The 21,641-nt window shown below is 32.8% G+C and overlaps 2 protein-coding genes and 1 long non-coding RNA gene across 3 annotated transcripts; all 3 read left to right on the forward strand.

Annotated features, from left to right (window-relative positions):
• The first annotated feature begins 790 nt into the window (after nucleotides 1–790).
• On the forward strand, nucleotides 791–4,686 carry LOC122605274 (protein RETARDED ROOT GROWTH-LIKE-like). Its single transcript, XM_043778182.1, has 7 exons — nucleotides 791–1,204; nucleotides 1,364–1,475; nucleotides 2,587–2,746; nucleotides 2,970–3,118; nucleotides 3,207–3,358; nucleotides 4,122–4,236; nucleotides 4,341–4,686. Exons 1-7 carry the CDS (start codon nucleotides 909–911, stop codon nucleotides 4,476–4,478), a joined length of 1,122 nt encoding a protein of 373 aa, XP_043634117.1. The 5' UTR covers nucleotides 791–908; the 3' UTR covers nucleotides 4,479–4,686.
• Nucleotides 4,687–7,586: 2,900 nt separating this feature from the next.
• On the forward strand, nucleotides 7,587–10,683 carry LOC122606282. The gene is made up of 2 exons (XR_006324850.1): nucleotides 7,587–7,903; nucleotides 10,306–10,683. It is a non-coding gene; the product is annotated as an uncharacterized LOC122606282 (long non-coding RNA).
• A 5,053-nt stretch (nucleotides 10,684–15,736) lies between these two features.
• Nucleotides 15,737–18,389, forward strand: LOC122606237 (protein NRT1/ PTR FAMILY 2.7-like). The gene is made up of 4 exons (XM_043779198.1): nucleotides 15,737–15,894; nucleotides 16,089–16,306; nucleotides 16,707–17,230; nucleotides 17,549–18,389. Exons 1-4 carry the CDS (start codon nucleotides 15,759–15,761, stop codon nucleotides 18,384–18,386), a joined length of 1,716 nt encoding a protein of 571 aa, XP_043635133.1. The 5' UTR covers nucleotides 15,737–15,758; the 3' UTR covers nucleotides 18,387–18,389.
• The last annotated feature ends 3,252 nt before the right edge of the window (nucleotides 18,390–21,641 follow it).

The raw sequence follows: 21,641 nt of genomic DNA on the forward strand, positions 1-21,641 counted from the left end.
ATTAATTAAAGAGAGAATGAAAAAGGTGAAAAAAAAATATTCAAAAAAACAAGTTAAATAAAATCAAAAATGAATATTCCCACCCTTCTCTCCCTAAGATACCTTTTTATTTGATCTCTATTATATATATATATGCTATTAATTGTTATTTTTTTGCAATTTATTTAAAACTGTTATATATAACTACATGTCCTACTCATTTTCCTTTATTATAATCGTAATATATTAAATTCTATTTTAGTTTATTTTTTTACATTTAAATTTGATCAAAAATTTAAGTGTAAAGTAAAATTCTTAAAATTCAAATTTAAAAGCCTTAGGGTGCGTTTAAAGAAAACTAAGGAAAAAATGTTTTCAAATGAAAAGTGAAAAACACTGTCTTCTATTTTTTTAGAAAATTTTTCTTAAAAAACTATAATTAAATCGCGTTTTCTGTTTTTCATGTTTTCTTAAAAAAAAAAAAAAAAAGGGGTGTTTTTTTAAATCAAACACACCCTTATATTTTAATATTTATAATGTATTATAGAGTTGAGTCATATCATAACATATGTTAAATTAAACTAATGATACCGAACAAGAAATTCTATTTGAAAACTATCTAACCAATAGACTAAAAACCCCATTGACTAGACGAGATTTATTAGGTGACTAAAATTTTAAATACAAGATTTATAAGCTAATTAAAGTTTTAAGTAAATATATTTTAAATTTTAGTTTACAAAAAAGATTCAATAACTTTTTATAATTTACACTTGTATTTTGAGTAAAAAAGTGATGGAAGAAATTCCATTTACTCGTTTCAATATTTTAGGCACTAATAAAACCCCAAACAAGATAACAGAAAAAACCACCGGTAGATAATAAACTCCGGCCACCGGTAAAAACGCGGCACCACCACCGCCACTGCAATGCTAACCTCACCCATATACACTTGCCGGAATCCGTCCATCATTTTAACACCAAGTATAATTTCACTATCATCCAATCAAAACCTTATCTTTTCACTGCACCACCAACCGCCATTACACAAGTTCAATGTAAACATATGCCGCTGTTCACATTCACCTGTCACTCATACTATGGAGTTGCACGAGCCTGTCACGTGCGCTCCCGATATCGCTAATTCTTATAGTGATGCTGATATTGATAATCAGGATATTACCAGGCTTTCAATTCCTGTCAGAGCTTATTTCTTCTCTACTAGGTACATATATATATATATACATACACACAGAATATTGAATAATTATATATGTATTATTTGTATGTATATATGAATAAATGTGTATGTATATTGTTGAGTGGAATAATTTACTGGCTAATTAATGAAATGTGCCTTATTGAAAATTGCTATTTTGTGCAGTGTGGATTTGAAAGGTTTAGTGGACGAAAACCGACCAAATTATGTTCCGCCTATATCGCGCATGACAAACTATGTTGTCTTAAGATTTGGGAGTACCAAGCCCGATATTATTGTAAGATTTTTTAACAGTTCAATATAGGGATGGTGATGCTATTTGGTAGAGAACTGTATTGAACCGATTGGTACCGAAACCAACCATTTTTTTCCCAAAATCAAAATTGATACCGTACCTTTTGAACCGGTGCTGGTTTCGGGTATTTGTTTGTTTCAAGCTCGTAATTCCTTTTTAGGTTCTTATGTTTCTAGTTCTTGCAACTTGTGTAGGAATTCTTGTTTAGTGCTTGCAAGTATCGTGCAAGATCTTTTTATTTTGGTAATATGGTTGCTTGCTATAGAGACGATCCCACAACATCTTTTTCTATACCAGTTTAAATCAAATAAGAGTTTTACAAATAAGTTTTCAAGTAGACTCCAATTATATAGATAGAGTTCGAAAACACTCTATGTTATGGGAATTTTCAGGATAGTAGCATGGCCCATAAAATCAAAACCGATACCAAATCCTCATTGATACCAGCTTTTTGGTTGTTTTTGCTCATTCCTTCTTTACTACGTTATATGTGTGCCAGTATTGTTGGGGTTTTATTCTGATTGTTTGCATTTATGTGTATGTATATTTGGGTTCAAACCCCACTGGGTAAAACGTCTTTGGATGGCCATGGAAAAGGTCTAGGAAACAGCCACGCGTATACCGTTTAGGCAATTAGTGCCAAAGGCTTGACTTTCCCCAGGTAGCCTGAACATGGATCCCTCATTCCCTCTCCGTTCACCCGTTTTCTATTGAATGGCAAAAAAAGCTAGTGTTTGCCTGCTTTTTTTGCATTTGGGGCCACCCCTTACTCTACCATTATTATAGGAGTATGGGGTTCGAGACAAAGAAAGATATTTGTCCATTGTTAATTTACGTGTCAAGGAATTTATACTGATGTAATATGCATTTCTAGCCTTTATACAGAGGCTGTATTGGTATTTATGCGTACGAATCACTGGACTACTCTAATTATGAGCAAATGTTCACTTTGAGTTACCACTAGGCAGTTTATGCCCTATTAGTATACTGAGTATTGTAGCCTGAAACTTTTTATGTATTCTGATTATACTTGTTACACAGTTCTTGACTGTCAATACACCTTTGATAATAATCAATTTATTATGTTTTCCAGGGTTCTGGTGCCAACGTAAGTGGAAGTGACTGTCGTTATATGGTAGTTTTTCAGTATGGTTCAATTGTCCTGTTTAATGTTCGTGATCATGAAATTGATGGGTATCTGAAAATTGCTGAAAAGCATGCTTCAGGATTGCTACCTGAGATGAGAAAGGACGGTGAGTGATGATCACATCTATGCTTACAATGTAACTCGTTACAATCCTTGTTTTCTGCTCATAGAACGTCTTACATGATTTGCGCATTGTAAACTTAATAAATTACAACCTATGTTGCTATTTATTGGAAAGTTACATGCATGTTTACTGGTGATTTCATATAATAACATAATCTTCATATTCATTTCTAAAGTTTGTAACCTTTATTATATGTGATGCCCAGAATATGAGGTGAAAGAGAACCCAATACTGGACACGTGGATGGAAGGTGGATTAGATCATATAATGTTGCAGTATCTGAACATTGATGGAATCCGTACAATTGGTAGTGTTTTAGGTCAAAGTATTGCGCTTGATTATTATGTTCGCCAGGTAGGTTAATTTATAACTCTACATCTGACTTTTTTTCATTCAATAATGATTTACCCATTGCAATTCGTTATCACTTCTCTTGTTTTAGGTTGATGGTATGGTCGGAGAATTCACTGATATTAATCGTGGTATGGAGAAAACTGGAACCTTCACTATGAAGAGGAAAAAATTATTTCAGTTGGTGGGGAAGGCCAATTCAAACCTTGCTGATGTGATTCTCAAGCTTGGACTTTTTGAGAGGTACCCTTCATAATAAGTTATTTTAAATGATATTTTATAGTCTAATCATGTCACTGCCGTAGATTTTGTCTTGCATAATGACCCTTAAGAAGTTTGGCAAATACAATATCTATTAATCGTGGCAAATACGATATATATTTACTGTAATGTGATTTCTTCAATGTATTGGTGCCAGGAAGTCCACAAACAATAATTAATCATTTATTTATGAGTGAGCCAGTTCACATTTGAAATAATCTAGCTAACATGCCCAGTTCTTTTCTTGTGTGTCCATACTAATGTTGCAGATCTTTTTAATCACCTCTATAACTTTTGTCTGTCACAATAATATACTAAAACCACAATGAAGTTCTGACTATCTTGAACGTGCACCATTATGTTTTGTACTTGTAAAGATAAAACTGGTGATTAGTTATCACAAGACACCATAAAACTGGAGAAAGAATGTTGTGTATTTTTGCTAGTCATGAATTACATATTTGTGGTATTGGGGGTGACCCGTCAACTTGGAATTGAGGTTGTGAGTTCAGTCTCTCTTGAGACAATTAATGTAAATACTAGGTGGTTGTAGATGTGTGACTTTCCGCCTTTCAAAAAAATAAAATATAGTTTAGTATATTAAACAATGAGAAACAGAATGTGATGAAAATTACATTCGTTATCTAACAGAATATGAAAATGACTACGATATCCAAACCCTGCCCTTATGGGAAGTTGGTCTATATCTAATATAATAGTTAAGGAAGTTATCTGGGTTTTTCAGATCTGATATTGCCTGGAAGGATGCTAAATATGCTCAAATCTGGGAGTATCTCAGGGATGAATTTGAGCTGACTCAGAGATTTGCTAGTTTGGATTTCAAATTGAAGTTTGTGGAGGTAAGATATCGTTTCACTCAAAAATTCTTTCATTGTTTATTATCGGCTGGTTCTTAATTGCATGTGATGATGACACTTGTTTTTTTTTTTTTTTTTGCTTGCAGCACAATATTCGTTTTCTTCAAGAAATCCTCCAAAACCGAAAATCAGACTTTCTGGAATGGGTTATAATTATACTCATAGGTGCTGAAATTCTTATCTCTGTTTATGATATTGCCAATAAGCCTGTTACATCTCTATAGCAATTGTTTTTGTATCATAAAAAGATAAGAAGATAGTTCTACTTTGCACTTCCTGATGCTTAAGTGATCCGTTTATACCCATATCAAGGGTTATTCTTTACTTGTAAATTAACATTTATTATGTCCTGATCAGATAATACAAGTCACTACAAATTTTAAAATGCTCAAGCGATTGTTTGAAATAAAAGATTTGGACGTTTGATATGTATATTTTGAATTTTGTTTTACATGCATTATTTTTTGACTGACTCTTTTTTATGCGTGTTTGTCTACAAAAGCGGGAAAGAAAATTCCAGTTTCGTGACTTAACTTTACATAACATTCAAACCAAAATTACTAAGGGGTCACAAAAAACACACATGACAAAAAATCTGAATAGCTTGCGTAATGCACATATTATCTTATCAACAAACTCATTTGTTATCAAAACAAGGGATAAATGTACTTTTGTGTTTGATTTCCATCTGGAAGTTGTATACTTTATGTTCCACATGTGGTTAGTTCTGCTGCAGGGGCGACATGTAGTGGAACTCAATTTGCAGGAGCTGATGAAGAGGCGCTTTACCATTTATACCCTTTTCAACGTTGCTTTGCAGTTCTCTTAATGGTATGGCAGCAAGAAACCCCTTTATAAATTCTTTACAGCAAGTTGTTCCTTTACATACAAATTCAGAGCTGTTTCTTTCCTCATCTATTCCTTCTTCTAACTCTACTTTTGAGTTGTCCTTTAGTGGTCGCACATTGCGGATCACACTGTCTTCATTGAACTTCAATATGTAGGCTTTATCGCACCCTTCAACAAGCCTTTCTCCTAATGTGTCAATTATATACATTGTATCCTTTTCTATTTTGAGAACAAAAAAATGATCGTTCCAACTCACAATGTAGACACCTTCTGAAGTTGATTCGCCATTTTGGAGCTCATCCCATATGCTATCAAAAGACATTGCATCTTGTAAAAGGTCTAACTTGTTTGTGTTTTCAAGCTTAAAGAACCCCACATAGGACTTTTCAGATACTATCATCAATGGCCTAACTTGTGCTTGCATGACCGTATCAAGGTCAAAATGTTGATCAAGAAACTTACCCTTATGTGTTTCATCTTGACACAGGTTTCTCCATTCTCTTGATCCGTCTCTTATTAATTTATCAAATTCACATTTCAGTGGTAGAGAATTAGGGTTTAGATGCAGCCAGTCGGTAATAACAGTGGCAATCACTGTGCACGCTCCTTCTCCTAGTGCTTTCTCACTCCTCTGGTCAATTGTAGCTAGAAATATTTCTGTTTGTAGTTCCAGTTTTCCATCTCTGCTATTCACTTTCTTCTTTTCCCACTTCCCGACCTCAAATCTATCACTGCATGTGAATTTATTATCTTTAAAACCAGTCTTTACCAAATCCTTTTGTGGTTTTAGGTATGAAAGTAGGGTCCGGCGTGCATTATCAATATCATCACCTCCCTCACCATATGCTTTATTCAAGAGTGGTGCGTCTTTACTCTTTTTAGTATTCCACGAGAAAAGTCTAGTCAGCTTTCTTTTTTCCACACCTTCATAGCTTGAGATTTGGTGTTGACCATGCTTTCTGTATTCAATGCTTTCATGTGAAGACTGACTTCTGAATAAATTTATGGTCTTTATTCTTTGATATGTTGGATCCGCTTCTTCTTCATTTTCAGATTGAGAACTCTCTTTCTCGATCTCCATCTTCTTTTTTGTTTGATTTTGAAAATTTACACATGATAAAAGAGATGGTAGGAGGTGTGTTGGGGATACAGATACAGGGTGGACCGTGTTTTTTGTTTGCAGTTTTTGAACTTCAATGACATGAAGTTTTACCTGCAGTTTTCATTTAGGTATATTTTTTTAAGTCTAGTGGAGGTTTTATGATTAATCTTTGCTTGCAAAAATGTAAAGGTACCTTTAGTTTGGCCTCATGAGTGACACCACCAATGCCGCACTGGACTGGAAGTTTGACTGGTTTTTCTGAGCCGCCAATGAATTCATTAACATCCATGTTGACTTTAGCCAATATATCAGCCTTGTGAGTCGATTCCACATCTATTCCCTGGTAATTTCAATGCATATTTAGATATCAATATGAGCGCAACATGACAGCTATCCTACTTTGAGGTTGTACGTTATGCATATTTGATTAATTTGTTGAAAGAGTACAAGTTAGTGCTAGTAGTCAGTATAGAACATAGGCTAAGGACTTCTCCATGGTATGCACAATACACAAAAATTATCCAAATTTTGGTGCAAACCTTCTTCATCAAGACACTAAAATAGTGTCAATTTATGGTGCAACAGTTTCCACCCCATCATTTATCATCAAATTTATAAAATTCACCTTTTTGTTAAGTAGTTAGCATAGAAACTAAAAATAAGTTTATGGAAATGCATTAATAAAACAAGCTTATTGAGATCCTTAAAATCTGTATCATATTGACTGTGGTTTAAAAATTTCTTATTATCCTTATATAGTTTTATTAAGTTGATACTGTAATAAACTTTTGAATTTCAAGTTTATAACTATGTAACCTAGAGGTCACAAGTTCAAACTTTGATATCAGCCAACTCCAAGAATTATAAGATCTATTTTTAGTGTAACAATTGGGTGCATACATTAGAGATGAATTTTTGTCTGTATGAGCGTTAATCTAAAGGATGCTATTTTTAGATCAAATTGATGCAAAGTTATGATGCATGCATTGGATATGCTTAAATAGGTAGAGATGGAAAATTTGGTGGGTTGGACAGCTTGGGTAACGGATCGAACCGGGTCGGGTCGACCAGAAACACTTTCTGTTCAGATATTATCTATTTTTATGAACAACTAGTGTGCCAAATATGGTTACAGAAGTTATATCATTTCAGTTGAGTCTATGGTTTTGGACAAAATGATTTAGTAGGTTTTATGCATCAAGCTAATGGGGTTGGTGGCCCATTGGTAAGGTCTTTGACCTTGGGGGGGATCCACCTGGGTTTGAGTCCCACTTCCCACATTTGTGAGGGTGGATTAATAGGGATTTTTCGAGAGTCCTGGGTTTCATCTCAGGCATGCGTGTAATTTAGGAGTAGGAGTAGATTAGAATGCCTTTCAAAAAAAAAAAAAATGCATCAAACACACACTGTGGGCAACTTTCGACCTGTTTGGCAAATGGGACCAGTTCCCTTTCAAGTTATGTTCTATTTTGTTCTACCACATGGACCCTTTGAAGATCAAATGTAACTTAAACCAACCTATTTTGTAACCAAATAGATTGAAATTGTCACATATACTGATATCTAGATTTACTTACATGAACCTCGAGGTTGATTTTCCAGCTTTTAGGACTTATGTGTTTCATATCCAAGCTGCAGCGTTGCTCAAAACCTTCATTCCAGCAGACACGTCCATCAGTGTCTATGCATTGTTTCGAGGTATGATCTTTTTGAATAGCCATTCTAGGTACGTAACCTTTTCTTGGAACTCCTAGTTTTATATGCACTTGCAGCTTATAAGTATCCTTATTTGGAACATTATCGATAGCCAGGCCTTCAAGCTCACAGATTTTGAGTTGGAGCTTGATGTGCTTTGTGACCGATGTTGAACAAAACATCCAGTTTGTCATATTGGTCTCACCACTTTCTTTAATCTTGACTTGATTGATCGGACTCCTAAATGCAAATTTGTAGATCTTCTTGTCTTAATTGTAAAGTTTTCAGGGTGTTTGACATTTGAAATTAAAAATACAAAGTAGAGTTTCTAAGTCAACTTCTTGATATGTTAAAAAATTTCAAAAATATATGTCGTGATTATAAAATACAAGCATCCCTCATCTTTCTGACTTCTTCTGCACCTACTCATACTTTCTAGATGTTCAACGTGTTCATTTTCAATGACCTTCTGATCAGCATATCTAATCCAAAATATATCTGTTTACATAATATGATCCATAAGTTTGTACACTTAACTTCGTATTTCTTGAAAAAGGGGAGTACGAATTAGACCATAAGATTGATACAAGCTCTTCACTTATGAATTGTACATATCTTTATTTGAAAAGTGACGGACTCATTGTTACAGAGTTGACTATTTATCTCTTTGGTATAACTGCTACAGAAAACGTTTGCCATATGTGACATCTTTATTGTAACCTGAAGATGACCTTTTGTTTTTGAAGTGGACTTATATTTTGAGTAATTAGTAGCCTTTATTTTTCCCATTGCCAGAAGCCCAGAAGACCATCATTTTTGTGAAATCTTTTAACATATCGAACTTTACAGTCCCGGAGAGATGTGAGATTTAAATTACATTTATACCCTTTGAGCCTTGTGCAATAACAGAATACTCATAATACTACGGAAGTACGGAGTAGTAGATAGTACGAGTAATCATTAAGCATACAACGCCACTTCACTTGCCCTTTTGAAAAGTCAATGATATGTCTTAGTTATAACACCTCTATATTGACATATTCTTACCAAAGAATGGATATCATATTATCATTACCATTATCATATTAAATATAAAAGATTGACTGGCATTTTAATTATAAATTACAAAATGGTCAATTCATGTTCAAAACGTATGACATTGTCTCCAAAGACTGGTTCGACGGTTCTTTAACATTACTATTAGGTCTGAGCCATTTAATGTAAGCTACAAATGTGTATAGAAGAAATAAAGGGCTTATAAGCTGTCAACTACATGGAGTTGTCGTAGAGAACAACTATAGAAGGAAAACAATTTAAATGTGAACTTGTAATTATATAAGTGATAAGACATCTGCTCAACTTTTTGGGGCAATTAATGTAAAAATAAAACTGATGTTGAAACTAGTAATATTATCAAACATATACGATTGACAATGTAGGAAGAGTTTGCAAGGATCCACTCGGTAAACACTGTCATTTAGAGGCCGGTGGTGTTTTTTTGTTTTTTTTTTCCGTTCTCACGTGCTATTTATCTATTGTCTTATTTTCTTATTCGTCATGCAAACAGTAAATTTTAACATATAATTTCGTTTTGAGCTTACAATTAACCGGTTATTGTATTTGAAACAATGATATCATGTAAAAGAAGAAAACAAGCTGAACTTTGAAGCCACGTTCCAAAACTGCTATCAATCAAACTAATACTTCAAAATGTTGGGAGACACGTTCTAAAAAATTGTTGAAGACACGTTCCAAAAGTTTGTAACAGGTCAATATAGATCCTTAATTAAGTTTTGTTTGTCGTTTCTAACCAAGAGTTGTCTTACTTTCCATATTCATAAATTTACTAATTCTTACTTTATGTGTTTAAACTTTTAACATTTAAAAGCAGCCCATGGCAAAATAATGCGGGAATTAATGTCTTCAGGCCTCCCAGCTCTTTTGACATAGCAATTGGTTCTTTGATCAACATATGAAGTCAAATGTTTTGCTCGTTTGAGAATATTGAAAGGTCAAAAACAAAAAGTTATCAATTGCGTTTTCTATCCTTTTATTTTCAGTATTGCATAATAAGAAAAAGAATTATTATAAAAAACGTAAGTATTTTCTTGGCTTAGTTTTTTGTTTAGTTTTTCAATAAAGAATTACAAAGAATTAGTAGAGAATCTCTTAAAACCTCATTTTTGGGCACTCTTTTAGGGTTTGATACCAAATGATGTCGGGATGACTTCTTGTAGTCGGTTAGTTTGGGTTTATATACAACATTTGTTTTTTACATTTACCAATATGGGATTGTGTTTGCACAATATTGTGTGACTTAGGAAGCTTTCTTGATAAAAAGTTTTTCCGAAAACATTACTTGAAACCAATGAGATGAAATTCAAGTGTTTTCTTTTTTCTGATAGAGTAAAAAAAGGGTAGCTGTAGCTGGAGAAAATGATGTATCAATGATGCAAGGAATAGTTAATGGGAAGTATAAAAAGTTGGTGGACGTCACATGTATGGAACAGTCTCCAGCTCTTTCTCAAGTCAACTTGTAGTACATTTTTTTTCTTCCGAAGTATACAAACATGTAGTACATTCTCTTTGTGACTATAATTTTGCTACAATGTTCAAATAATTTATTGTGTGGGGAGGGGAGTTTTTAGACTAAGAGGAAGAGAATGTCCTCTCACCTGTGTGGCATCCAATCATTAAGAGGAACATTTCTGTATCCTTTGGAGTGGGGTAATATTTTTAGAGACATTCCTTTTATTTTAATATGAATTGGAAAAATAAATAAATTAATTGACTCCTTCTCACGATTCCAAGGCAGTTAAACGGATGAACCCACAAAAGTCCAAACAATTCCGACGCTCGAAAACCAACTGGGCTCGGGAATTAAGGAAGGGAAACACCCTCGGGACCGAGATTGGGCGTTCCCCGGCCGGGGAAGGGGGTGGGGGGGGGGGGGGTTGGGTTCCGGGCGTTCCAAGTGAAAAAAGGGAGAGGAGACGGGGTCCTGTTAGTCTTAGTTGTTACTTCGTGGACTCCATTGCGTGGGCGTTGTAGAGAAAATTTGGTTGACTTAAATCTTCAGTGGCCTTGTATTGTATTGTCGCTAGCTATAGAGTCAATAATGTTCAAGATTATATATATGCACACGTACATAATTTCCGCGACATAAACTTTTCCCCATATATACAAAAACTGTATGCATACAACTTTTGTAAATAAGATTTTGTAGTGAAAGTGCTTGAGTCACGCCCACTCACCCCCCTTTGTAAATAAGATTTTGTTGTAATATACAATTTGATTCCTTAACAAAAGGGTAACAAAAGCGAAACAAAATGCTCCTTCAAAGATGCGATTTTAAATGTCTAATAATTTGTGGTCTTTGGTGTACATTAAAAGTAAATTAAAATAAAAGGTTTGAGAGTTGGGACGTCTCATTCTTGAGTAGATGAAACCAGCTGGGACTATGATATGATGCAGATGGTCTATCAAAAGTCTAAATATTTTCTCAGGTCAATCAAATGCAAGACATATCAGGCTATATCAGCCATGAAATTTCTAAATAAGATAGTAATAGTGTGTATATGTCATACATTAATCAATTGAGTTAAAAAAAATGGATGGAAATGATGCAATGTTGTAGAGTATTTGTTCGTTTTACCTTGGACGGTCATGGTTGGTTTGTTTTGGGTATAAATTTGATTCGAAAGTGATGTCAAAGAAAACTTGCATGTTAAGTTACATATATAATACGAGTAGTATAATACTTCCAAGTCCATAAAAAGTACTCGTAACAATCTTTTAGGCAATCTAGAGAGTGATGAACAATTAATTTTTGTTCCGGGGTCATTTCACTACTTTAGTTTCTCAATTTCTTTATAAGCTTAGTTCCACTTTTCGGATAAAAGCGGGCCTCGTCAATACATGAATGATCAAAGTAAGCGAATAATAGGAATAATGTGGGTGGAAAAGCTCTCCAACGTGAAGCCAGTTAAAACAACTTAATATAAATCCCACGTTGTGATGTTCAACCTGTCAAAGAAAATAAAGTAAAATAAACTAAAAAATTACTCTTAAGAAACTGAAGGGTCTTATTAATGACCATACATAAAATAGTTGTATTTATATTATAAAATTCAAGGCCTTTGATATGGAAGATACAATTTTTTTATGAACGCTAATGACAAACCTTAGAATCGTAGTTAATATTTTCCTTAAATGAAATATCAGGAAAAGTTACAAACTTGAACATACTAAAGTCGGGTAATTTTTTTTTTTTATGATACATGATTATACATTATCATATAAAAATAAATACTTGTTACGTTACCAATTGATGTAAAAGATAATGGTTGCAATTGATGCTTAGATTATGTTGTAGATGATTTGTATAAGCTAGCTAATTTGACGGTTGTGATTTTTGTCTCTGAGTTTCCAAGTGAAAAGTCGTAAAAGATAGGTACGCTAAACTTTAGCATGCGCCAGTTTACACGTTAACCATTCATCACCTTCCTAATTAGTATGACTACATTCGACCAGTCGTACATACAAACAGTAGTGGAAGATAAATACTTGTCACGTTGCCAATATATCCGACCCTAAAATCAAAAAGTCGGTACCATTCAAAGTAGAACTATGGCCCACCCTAAAATTTAGCCCAAAATTGTAGAATTTATAATTTTCTATTATCTTATTAGGCCCTGAAAAAGCCCAATACCTATTTTGTTTCATTTTTTTTTTCCTATTTCAAACTCAGCATGAAAGGTGTTGCTTTGCTTTACTGACACAAAATAATTAAATTTATACTTTTATATTATCTTATAAATGGGTTAAGTAATTAAATATTTTTCATTATCCTTAAACTACCTCTAATTACTTATTTCTAACACCTTTCACATTTTTCTCTTTTCTTAATCTTAACCGTGCGTGTATCTATTCCTAAAACATATGGCCTCCTTGAGCTTATGCTCTCTCTCTCACTAGCTCCATCGCCATCACTACTCGTCACCACCGCCACCACACCATCGTTGTTAGCACCATCTCTGCTGTATCGCGCAGGCAACGTCTAGCTTTCTTAAAGTCACAATTCACAAGCAATAATTAGAAATTAAGTTAACTTAATTAGGCTCTTTGCCTCTTTTATTTTATAATAAAAGTGTAAAACCTAATTAAAGTATTTAATTAGTTATTACATAGAATTGATCGAAATTGATATTATTCTAGTCTCTTAAATCACATGAAACAACTATCATGATAATCATTAAAAAAAATTGATATGTAATATTTACCCCGGCCGCCCAGCGCATAGTGTGAACTAGACTAGCATATATGGATAAGTTTCTTTCTTTTTCTTAAATTCTAAAAGATAATAATTGGAGAAGAAAAACTATTTTTGCAACTACAAAAGGGAATGGAATGAACTATTTTACCCACTGTCCTATCTTTTTCATTATAGATCGTTTTTATAAATAAGAACAGTATGTAATAATGGGACGTCATTTGTTTTTTATGTATACAATAATAATAATAATTATAATCAGAGTGATGAAAGATTTCCATTATAATTTAGCCATATAGCCAATCGTGAAAAGAAACTCAAATTAAATAAATTATCGTAGGAAATAGTCAAGGCTAGCTACCTAGTTTTTTCCATAATGGAGTATTTGACATTATATTTAAAGGGTGATTATGGTGCGGTTTGGTGCGGTTTTTAGTTAAAACCAACACCAAAAACTATTATGGTGGATTTTCAAAATTTCTAACCATTTGTAATAGCGGTTTGGTTTTCGGTTTTTCGGATTGGTTTTTGGTTTTTTTTGTTTTAAATGGGTGGGGTTTGTTTTTTTTAAACACTTTGACCAACTAAAAACTAAAAAGCAATATATTCAACTAAATGGTTTATTCATGCAAATATTAATACCAAAAAACTCAAAGTCTAATTCAATGATCCATAACAAAATTCAAACGCTTAAATAATAATAAAAATCTATCCAAGTATCATGTTCAACTTCATAACACCTATACAATATATATATACGTGGTATTAAGAACTATCAAATGTTGATTTTGAGAAAACTTACGGCTAGGGTTTATAATATATATATACGTAGCAATATGAAAGGCTAGGGTATACAGTATTTATCTTAAGCAATACGAAAGTAAATGGTCTGACCCATTAAATCATATACGAAAGTAAATGGATTGGCCCATTAAATCATATACGAAAGTAAATGGACTGACCCATTAAATCATCTACATCTACACTAAAGAGATATATATATATATATATATATATATATATATATTAATTAAACTAGAGTTTAGTATCTGTGAATGTAACAAACTATAGACGAATGTCAAAAAACTAAAGTTGTGTTCATTGTATGTAATGAATTGTCGAATCTTGTGTATTGTATGTATACAGGTATATGTGGCAAGCATATAAGCTGTCACTTGTAAGGTTTTGATTGGTAGGATACGTACAATGCACAAGATTTGAAAGTTCATTATACAATGAATACAACTTTAGTTTTTGCATACTATAGACGTTCTTCTGTAGTTAGTTACATTCACAGATACTAGAAACCATTAAACTAATTTTAAATTTTAAATTTAATTTAATTGATAATATATAATATGGTTCGGTTTGGTTTTTTATATGCATTCAAGATCCAAACCATTAATTTGGTTTTTCTAACTACAAGAACCATAAAATCGATTTTTCATCTATGAGGGGGTTTTGTGGTTTGATTTTTTTGATTTTTTATGATTTTTGTGGTTTATGGTTTGGTTTTGCTCATCCCTATTAAAAACTACGTTACCTAATAGTTACTAATCATAGTTTTTAGTTTTATAAAATTAAATTAATTTAAACATGATTTAATTAATTTTGATGAGAAATTAAAAATTGTGATTGATTAATAACTATTTAGATACATTGTTTTATTAAGATTGTTCAAAGCTATGTAAATAATATAATATTAATTAATTATATATAGTAGCTAGCACCCGACGTATTGTGATTACCAAACCCCTATTAATTGAATTACTACAAGCTAACTAGCAAGTAAACAAAATTGATCACAAAAATCATGTTAATTTCATGTTAAATTAATATATACTATAACATAGGGTAAAGTTATTTTAAAAACCTTTTTTTTTGCGAGAATCTTTAAGAGCTTTTCAAATCATGCTCATCCGATGATTGTTCTTAACATGCAAATTATTTTTTGACTGTTTTCTGAATAACTTATGTGTAATTTTGAAGTTTATAATTGTGTGGAGGCATGGATTATCATCTGTTATATAATTATATGGAGATTTGGATCCTTGATCACATGTGCACGAATATTGCTATGATCACATGTATGGAAGTCAATCACATATAATCATAGCAATATTCGTGCACATGTGATCAAGAATCCAAATCTCCACATAATTGTATAACGGATGATAATCCATGCTTTTACACAATTATAAACTTAAAATATATGCATAAGTTATTCTGAAAACAATCAAAAAACAATTTTCATGTAAAGAATAATCATCGGTTGAGCTTAATTTGAAAAGTTCTAAAAGATTCTCGCAAAAAAAATTTCTAAAAATAACTTTTCACCGGAAACATATATATTGTGAGATAAATTTGACCGGCCATAGATCATATATATACCCTACCATGATGAAAAGATATATTCCATTAATGAATTCCTAGATTCTTATTATTACTTTTAATATTGATCATACAATTAACCCATAATAATGTGTTTTCTTTTTCTCTCTCTATATATGGCTACTTACATCATTCTCAATATCTCACAAAGCTAGCTAGCTAGCTAACATAGAACATTGGAGTTACTAATTAAATATGTCGCAGAAAGATATCGAAGGTGCTCAAAAGTGCAAACAACTTTTAACAGTTGATCAAGAAGAAACAAACAACAACATCATAAAACATAGTAAACGACGTCGTGGAGGATGGACTACATTCCCTTTCATTTTAGGTAGGCAGCTTTAATTTTTCTCCAAATCGATCTCAATCATCTTAATAATTTACATATACATGCAGGTTATGTAGCACGAATGTTAAATGTGTTTTTGGGTCACCATATATGTTAACGAAATAATGATCCTAATTAAAATTAATCTTATATAATTAATTAAATTATGATGCACGTATACGTACGCACGCATGCAGGATGTATGTTTGGTTTAACCTTGGCAACAGGAGGCTGGATAGGAAACCTGATTGTCTACCTTATCAGCAAGTACAATGTGAAGAGCATCGATGCCACTCAGATCAATAACGTCGTCTTCGGCTGCTTCTTTTTATTTCCCCTCCTTGCAGCTATTATCTCTGACTCCTTTCTCGGCCCCTTCCCAGTCATCATACTTTCCTCTCTTGTTTCTCTCCTGGTATAGTAGTAACTATTATTACCCATAAATGTAATTAACTATGACCAAATGTTTATATTATGTAAATATCTCGTAAAATGTTTATATCATGTAATGAACCTTCAAATTTCGGTTATTAAATGTACCCGGGTATATTTGGCAACCATATAAGTTGTCACGTGTAAGTTTGTTGATTGGTCGGATACATTCAATAATCAGAATTTGAAAGTTCACTACATGACATAGACACTTTAGGAGATTTTTACATATCATAAACATTTAATCATAGTTAATTAAATAATCCCTTATATATATATATATATATTATATTTAGGGGGTGTTTAATTAGAGTTGCGTTCTGAATGAATTATCTAATATTATTTAAAAATGCATTTTTATTAATTGGTCATTTCATCATCAGGGTATGATATTATTGACATTAACAGCTGCAATTCCTTCCCTAAGACCTTCAGCATGTACGAACATGTCGCTCCCGTGTGAGTCTCCATCAAAGGCTCAGTACGGAATCCTGTACATAACATTGGGGTTGGCTTGCATCGGGTTTGGAGGGTCACGTTTCACCACGGCTACAATGGGAGCTGATCAGTTTGAGGATTCTAACAGTATTGGTATCTATTTCAATTGGTACTACTGTCTCCTTTATGTTTCAGGTACCATAAGTTCGACCGCCATAGTCTACGTTCAAGATAATGTAAGCTGGACCATCGGGTTTGGGATTTGTGTTGCTACCAACGTACTTGGTCTGCTACTATTCTTGTCAGGAAAGAACTTTTACAAACGAATCAAACCCAAAGGTAGCCCTTTTGCTAGCATTGCTCGAGTTGTCGTTGCAGCAATCAGGAAGCGAAAGGTTTCTCCAAGAAACCAAGACTATTACTATGACATCAACGACAAATCTAACACAATCCCATCAAATGGTTTCAGGTATATATATTGCAAAGTTACCACAACACTACTAATTAATTTGACCATATAGTAATTATTGGATTAGATTATCCTAATTAATCGGATTCTTCGAATCTTTGAAACTTTAAGCCTTTTCATGGATCTCAAAAGTGCTTGTTAAATCCCTATAAAAAAGTCCTCTTTAAATTGATTATCTTATTATATACAAAGTCCCTACTAAATAATTTTAGGCGATTTATCTCTATGAAACAGTACCATATTTTTTAGTCTACCAATTAATTAGTCATATGTATCAATAGTACTCTTATTCTAATCAAAATGGCATATATGATGTAGGTTCTTAAACCGTGGGGCTTTGAAGCTTGAATCAGATGTTCTAATAACAAGATCATGGAGCCTAAGTACTGTACAAGAAGTGGAAGACTTGAAAACACTAATCAGAATAATGCCACTTTGGTCTTCTAGTGTTCTGTTAAGTGCTCTTGTTGGCATGTTTAACAACTTTATCATCCTGCAAGCTCTGGCCATGGATAGACACCTTGGTGGTTCCAATTTCAAAATCCCTGCTGCATCTTTCTTATTTTTCAACACTCTATCCACAAGTATCTCAATATTCTTACTCGATCGCTTCCTTTTTCCAATGTGGCAAAAACTAAGCACTAGATCTTTAACGCCTCTTCAAAAAATAGGAATCGGGCATGTACTCAATGTTGCCGGGTTGGTGTCCTCTGCCTTAATTGAGGCACGTAGGCTACACGTAGCTAAATCCCATAATCCGATTGGCTCAGGCCCCACAATTGTTTCATTGGCAGCATTATGGCTTGTTGTACCTTTAACAATAGTAGGAATAAGTGAAGGATTTCATTTTCCAGGCCAAATTTTGTTATACTATGAAGAATTTCCAGTATCTTTGCGTAGTACATCCTCGGCCATGATATCGTTGTTGGTTGGAGTTGGATATTATCTTAGCACAGCGATTACCAGCTTGATTCGGAAAAGTACAACGTGGTTGATGGATGACCTAAATGATGGTAGATTGGACATGGTTTACTGGATGCTAGCAATATTAGGGGTAGTCAACTTTGGGTATTTCATAATTTGTGCTAAGATGTTTAAGCATAAATTGAAAAACCATGATGATCAGAGTCATGTAGAAAATGTTTCAACTTCTTGAATAGCTAGCTCAAATTAAGATTCTAATCAACTAAATGTGCGTTGTTGCCTACATAAAAAAGTAGTAATTCATGATCAAGAAACAACATATATAATCGGCATCAATCTATACTATATTATACGAGTAAAACAAATAAGGTTTCAACTTTCGACTTTCAATTTCAACAATGTATATATGATAATACATAATGTACCATACATCAATGCCGACAACTTTCTTTTTCCTCCATAAATCATGTTATTCCTCTAATTCTTTCAAAATCTTTTATCTCAAAAACTGTAAATCGATAAATTATAAAAATTATATGGGTGTTCTTAAAATTTCATGCTCTTTCATTAAAGATGTCATTCGATATACTTTCGACGAATTTTTAAATCCGAAGGCGGAGCCAGTACGGCTAAGACATTTGGCTATAACACTTTATGACATATCATCACCTCCTATGACCTATCATACTCTATGACCTATCACCCCACCATCTTACCGCCGCAACGCGCGGGTACTTGCTCTCGTATATATATAATTTCTAAATTTATCCACAGTTTGATGAGTATATTATTAATTAGTTAATAGTACGTACATAACAAATAATTCATCAAAAACGTGGTCGACGTAGACGATAGGGACAGCCTATAATAAGCAAATTTCATAATCAATCAATTTGTTCAAATAATAATAAAACAACTAAATTTAACCCGGCCATCATCATGCATGTTAAAAAATATATTTAAACAATAAACACAGATTAAAGTGATTATAAATATTGCGTGCGAGTGTGCGACATGGACAATGTTTTATACTATGTAGCATATAGAAATTAATACTTAGGAAAAACTGAAATATACTATACTCATCAAACTTAATACTTAGGACAATCTTTTATATATATATATATATATATATATATATAAGCTGCAAGATGGAATCAATGCTGAAGATTTAAGAATTGATTAAGGTGTTTATGATTTTATTAGGGTTTTATGAATTTACTGCTTGGAATGTTTGTGCTTGGGTTAATCGGCAGTTAATTTAAGGATAATGATGCAATTATTATTTGATGGTTATTGATATTTACTAATGATGGACGGATGTTTTCTTTGTTTCTTAGGTATTCCAAAAAGGTGTTAAATGCAAAAACCAAATGTTTCAAAGTGATATGTATTCTTTAATTAATTGTGTGTTAAATGCCAGTAATCTTCATAAATAAATCAAATTAGTAAATTATATATCTGATTTTATTCAATTGTGTTTGAGTTTCTGGTTCAATAAAGAGTTCCATTCAATGCATTACTCAATAATTGTTCATCAATCGATTCAACTCTCCACCTAATGATTTCATTGTATACCACCCCTTTTTCGATTCTGATGCGGTTTTTGTTCACATTCACATATTAGACTTTTTTTTCCTTCATTTTTTTCTGGTATTCTTTATGTTATCTTCTCGATTCTTTTAGCAGGTTGCAACTAGGGCTCTGGTCGCTTAACTATCATTCACAAGGCTGACGTATGTTTAACTTATGTTTTTTAGGCTCAAATTATTATTTGAAAAGTTTAACCATACCGTCTCTTATGCACATCAAGTATTTGTGTTTATGTCTCTGTGAATATTTTGAAATCCTTATTTATTTGATCAATTGTTCATGTGTGTTTGAAGGGTGGATCAGATTGTTCGGTGAATGGGTCAAACCGGGCTGGGTAGTTGATCATAAAGTTGTGAACTTCGTGTGGCAGATGCATATTATAGATATTGTTAAAGAACTATTGTCATCATTTTGGTAAGATAGTCATCCTAAGGCAGGAAACTTCCAAAACGTGGGATGACCAGATGGTTAAGAGTTCTCCTGATTTATCATGATCAGGTTTAGAATGGAAGTATTATATATTTTTGAGCAACTCATAATTAGGTGTGACAGATCTTAAGATTATAGGGAAATCATTAGACCTTAATAATGATTGTATTTCTAATACGCTCAAGCATGTCTGTGACAAATCTCCAGTGGATGATGTTAATTAAGATCATGGTTTGTCTATAAAACGATTTGACACTATTCATAGAAGGTTCATGTTGGCGTAAACCTTCAAAAACCATTACATGTCATTAACAAAGAAAAGCAAAGCCAAAGGGGCTGCAGAAAAAGAATAGTTTGTTGAGATATGGGTTGGTACTCTTAAAGAATTATATATATTTGTATTGAAAATAAAAAATACTGGCGTTACACAATTACTTTTGATGGTTTATAGAAGGCAGTTTTGATTAATGGTGTTTTGTTGTATTCTTTTCAGACCAGTATCTTAAAAACTAGGAGTGATTTTGGTGTTGGTGATGAAGGTTTTTATCGACCTGATTTCCGTGGAGGAATGAATTATATTTGAAGATGATGTGTCTTGGCAAGAATTGGGATTTTTAGAGTAACTGTAGAGTGATACGAGACCATTTGATAATGCTAAACCTCTCGATGTTTAATGATATGGTGATAAAAGCAATACAAGATTCAAATGCCCATATTAAGAACGTAATCCTACAGCCTATGCTAGAAAAATCATACCCTTAATGTCACCAGATCTCTGCATCGTCAATCTTTAATTTAAAAAGTGGCTAGCCTGGTCTTCATCAAGTTATATTTGTATACCAATCTAAGTTTTTTGTAAGTAGCTTCTTATGAATATTATTCAGTTTATCTATTTCGCATGTGATCTTAACAATATTTGGGTTTATAGTAATAAAAAGAGTATTTGGCATTGCTTTGTTGTTTGGGTATAGTGAAACCGACTATGATTATTTAAGGCATTCGGTTAGAGTAGATGCAACAAATTTGATTATGTGACTATGTCAGGTCATTCTACATATAAATTAACACAAACCCAATCTTGTGCAGTTCATTTTGACCGTGTTTATTTTTTATTTTTATCTATCTAAAGCAATGTTAAGCACTTTGTAAAGGGAATTATATTTCATTTGTTAAATTGTAAGTTATAGGTTTGCGGTTTTTGGACTAACTGCTAACTTCAATTATTAAAGTAAATTGAATGAATACATAAATAGTATTATATGTATTTGTGTGGAATATAATTACTTGGTTCTTTGCTGCTTCAGGACAAAGATGAAAGTGAGAACAATGAACAGTCATGAAGAAAGGATTACCTGTGGTCTCATTCTCTATAGGTGACTCTGCAGAGTTATACGGGGATACTAGGGAAATCTATAAGCAAATAAAGTGATTTTAGAATCCTGATATGTCTTGATATTCAGTGGGA

Source organism: Erigeron canadensis, chromosome 6 (assembly GCF_010389155.1).
Source record: "Erigeron canadensis isolate Cc75 chromosome 6, C_canadensis_v1, whole genome shotgun sequence".
Taxonomy (NCBI): domain Eukaryota; kingdom Viridiplantae; phylum Streptophyta; class Magnoliopsida; order Asterales; family Asteraceae; genus Erigeron; species Erigeron canadensis.

What these genes read in the sequence shown, in the direction of transcription:
- LOC122605274 (XM_043778182.1), top strand. Translation starts at nt 909, where the DNA reads ATGCTAACCTCACCCATATACACTTGCCGGAATCCGTCCATCATTTTA. An exon ending in TTGATTATTATGTTCGCCAG is followed by an intron (nt 3,119 to 3,206) that starts GTAGGTTAATTT and finishes CTCTTGTTTTAG; the next exon opens with GTTGATGGTATGGTCGGAGA. An exon ending in AAGCTTGGACTTTTTGAGAG is followed by an intron (nt 3,359 to 4,121) that starts GTACCCTTCATA and finishes TGGGTTTTTCAG; the next exon opens with ATCTGATATTGCCTGGAAGG.
- LOC122606237 (XM_043779198.1), top strand. Translation starts at nt 15,759, where the DNA reads ATGTCGCAGAAAGATATCGAAGGTGCTCAAAAGTGCAAACAACTTTTA. An exon ending in CCTCTCTTGTTTCTCTCCTG is followed by an intron (nt 16,307 to 16,706) that starts GTATAGTAGTAA and finishes TTTCATCATCAG; the next exon opens with GGTATGATATTATTGACATT. An exon ending in ATCCCATCAAATGGTTTCAG is followed by an intron (nt 17,231 to 17,548) that starts GTATATATATTG and finishes TATATGATGTAG; the next exon opens with GTTCTTAAACCGTGGGGCTT.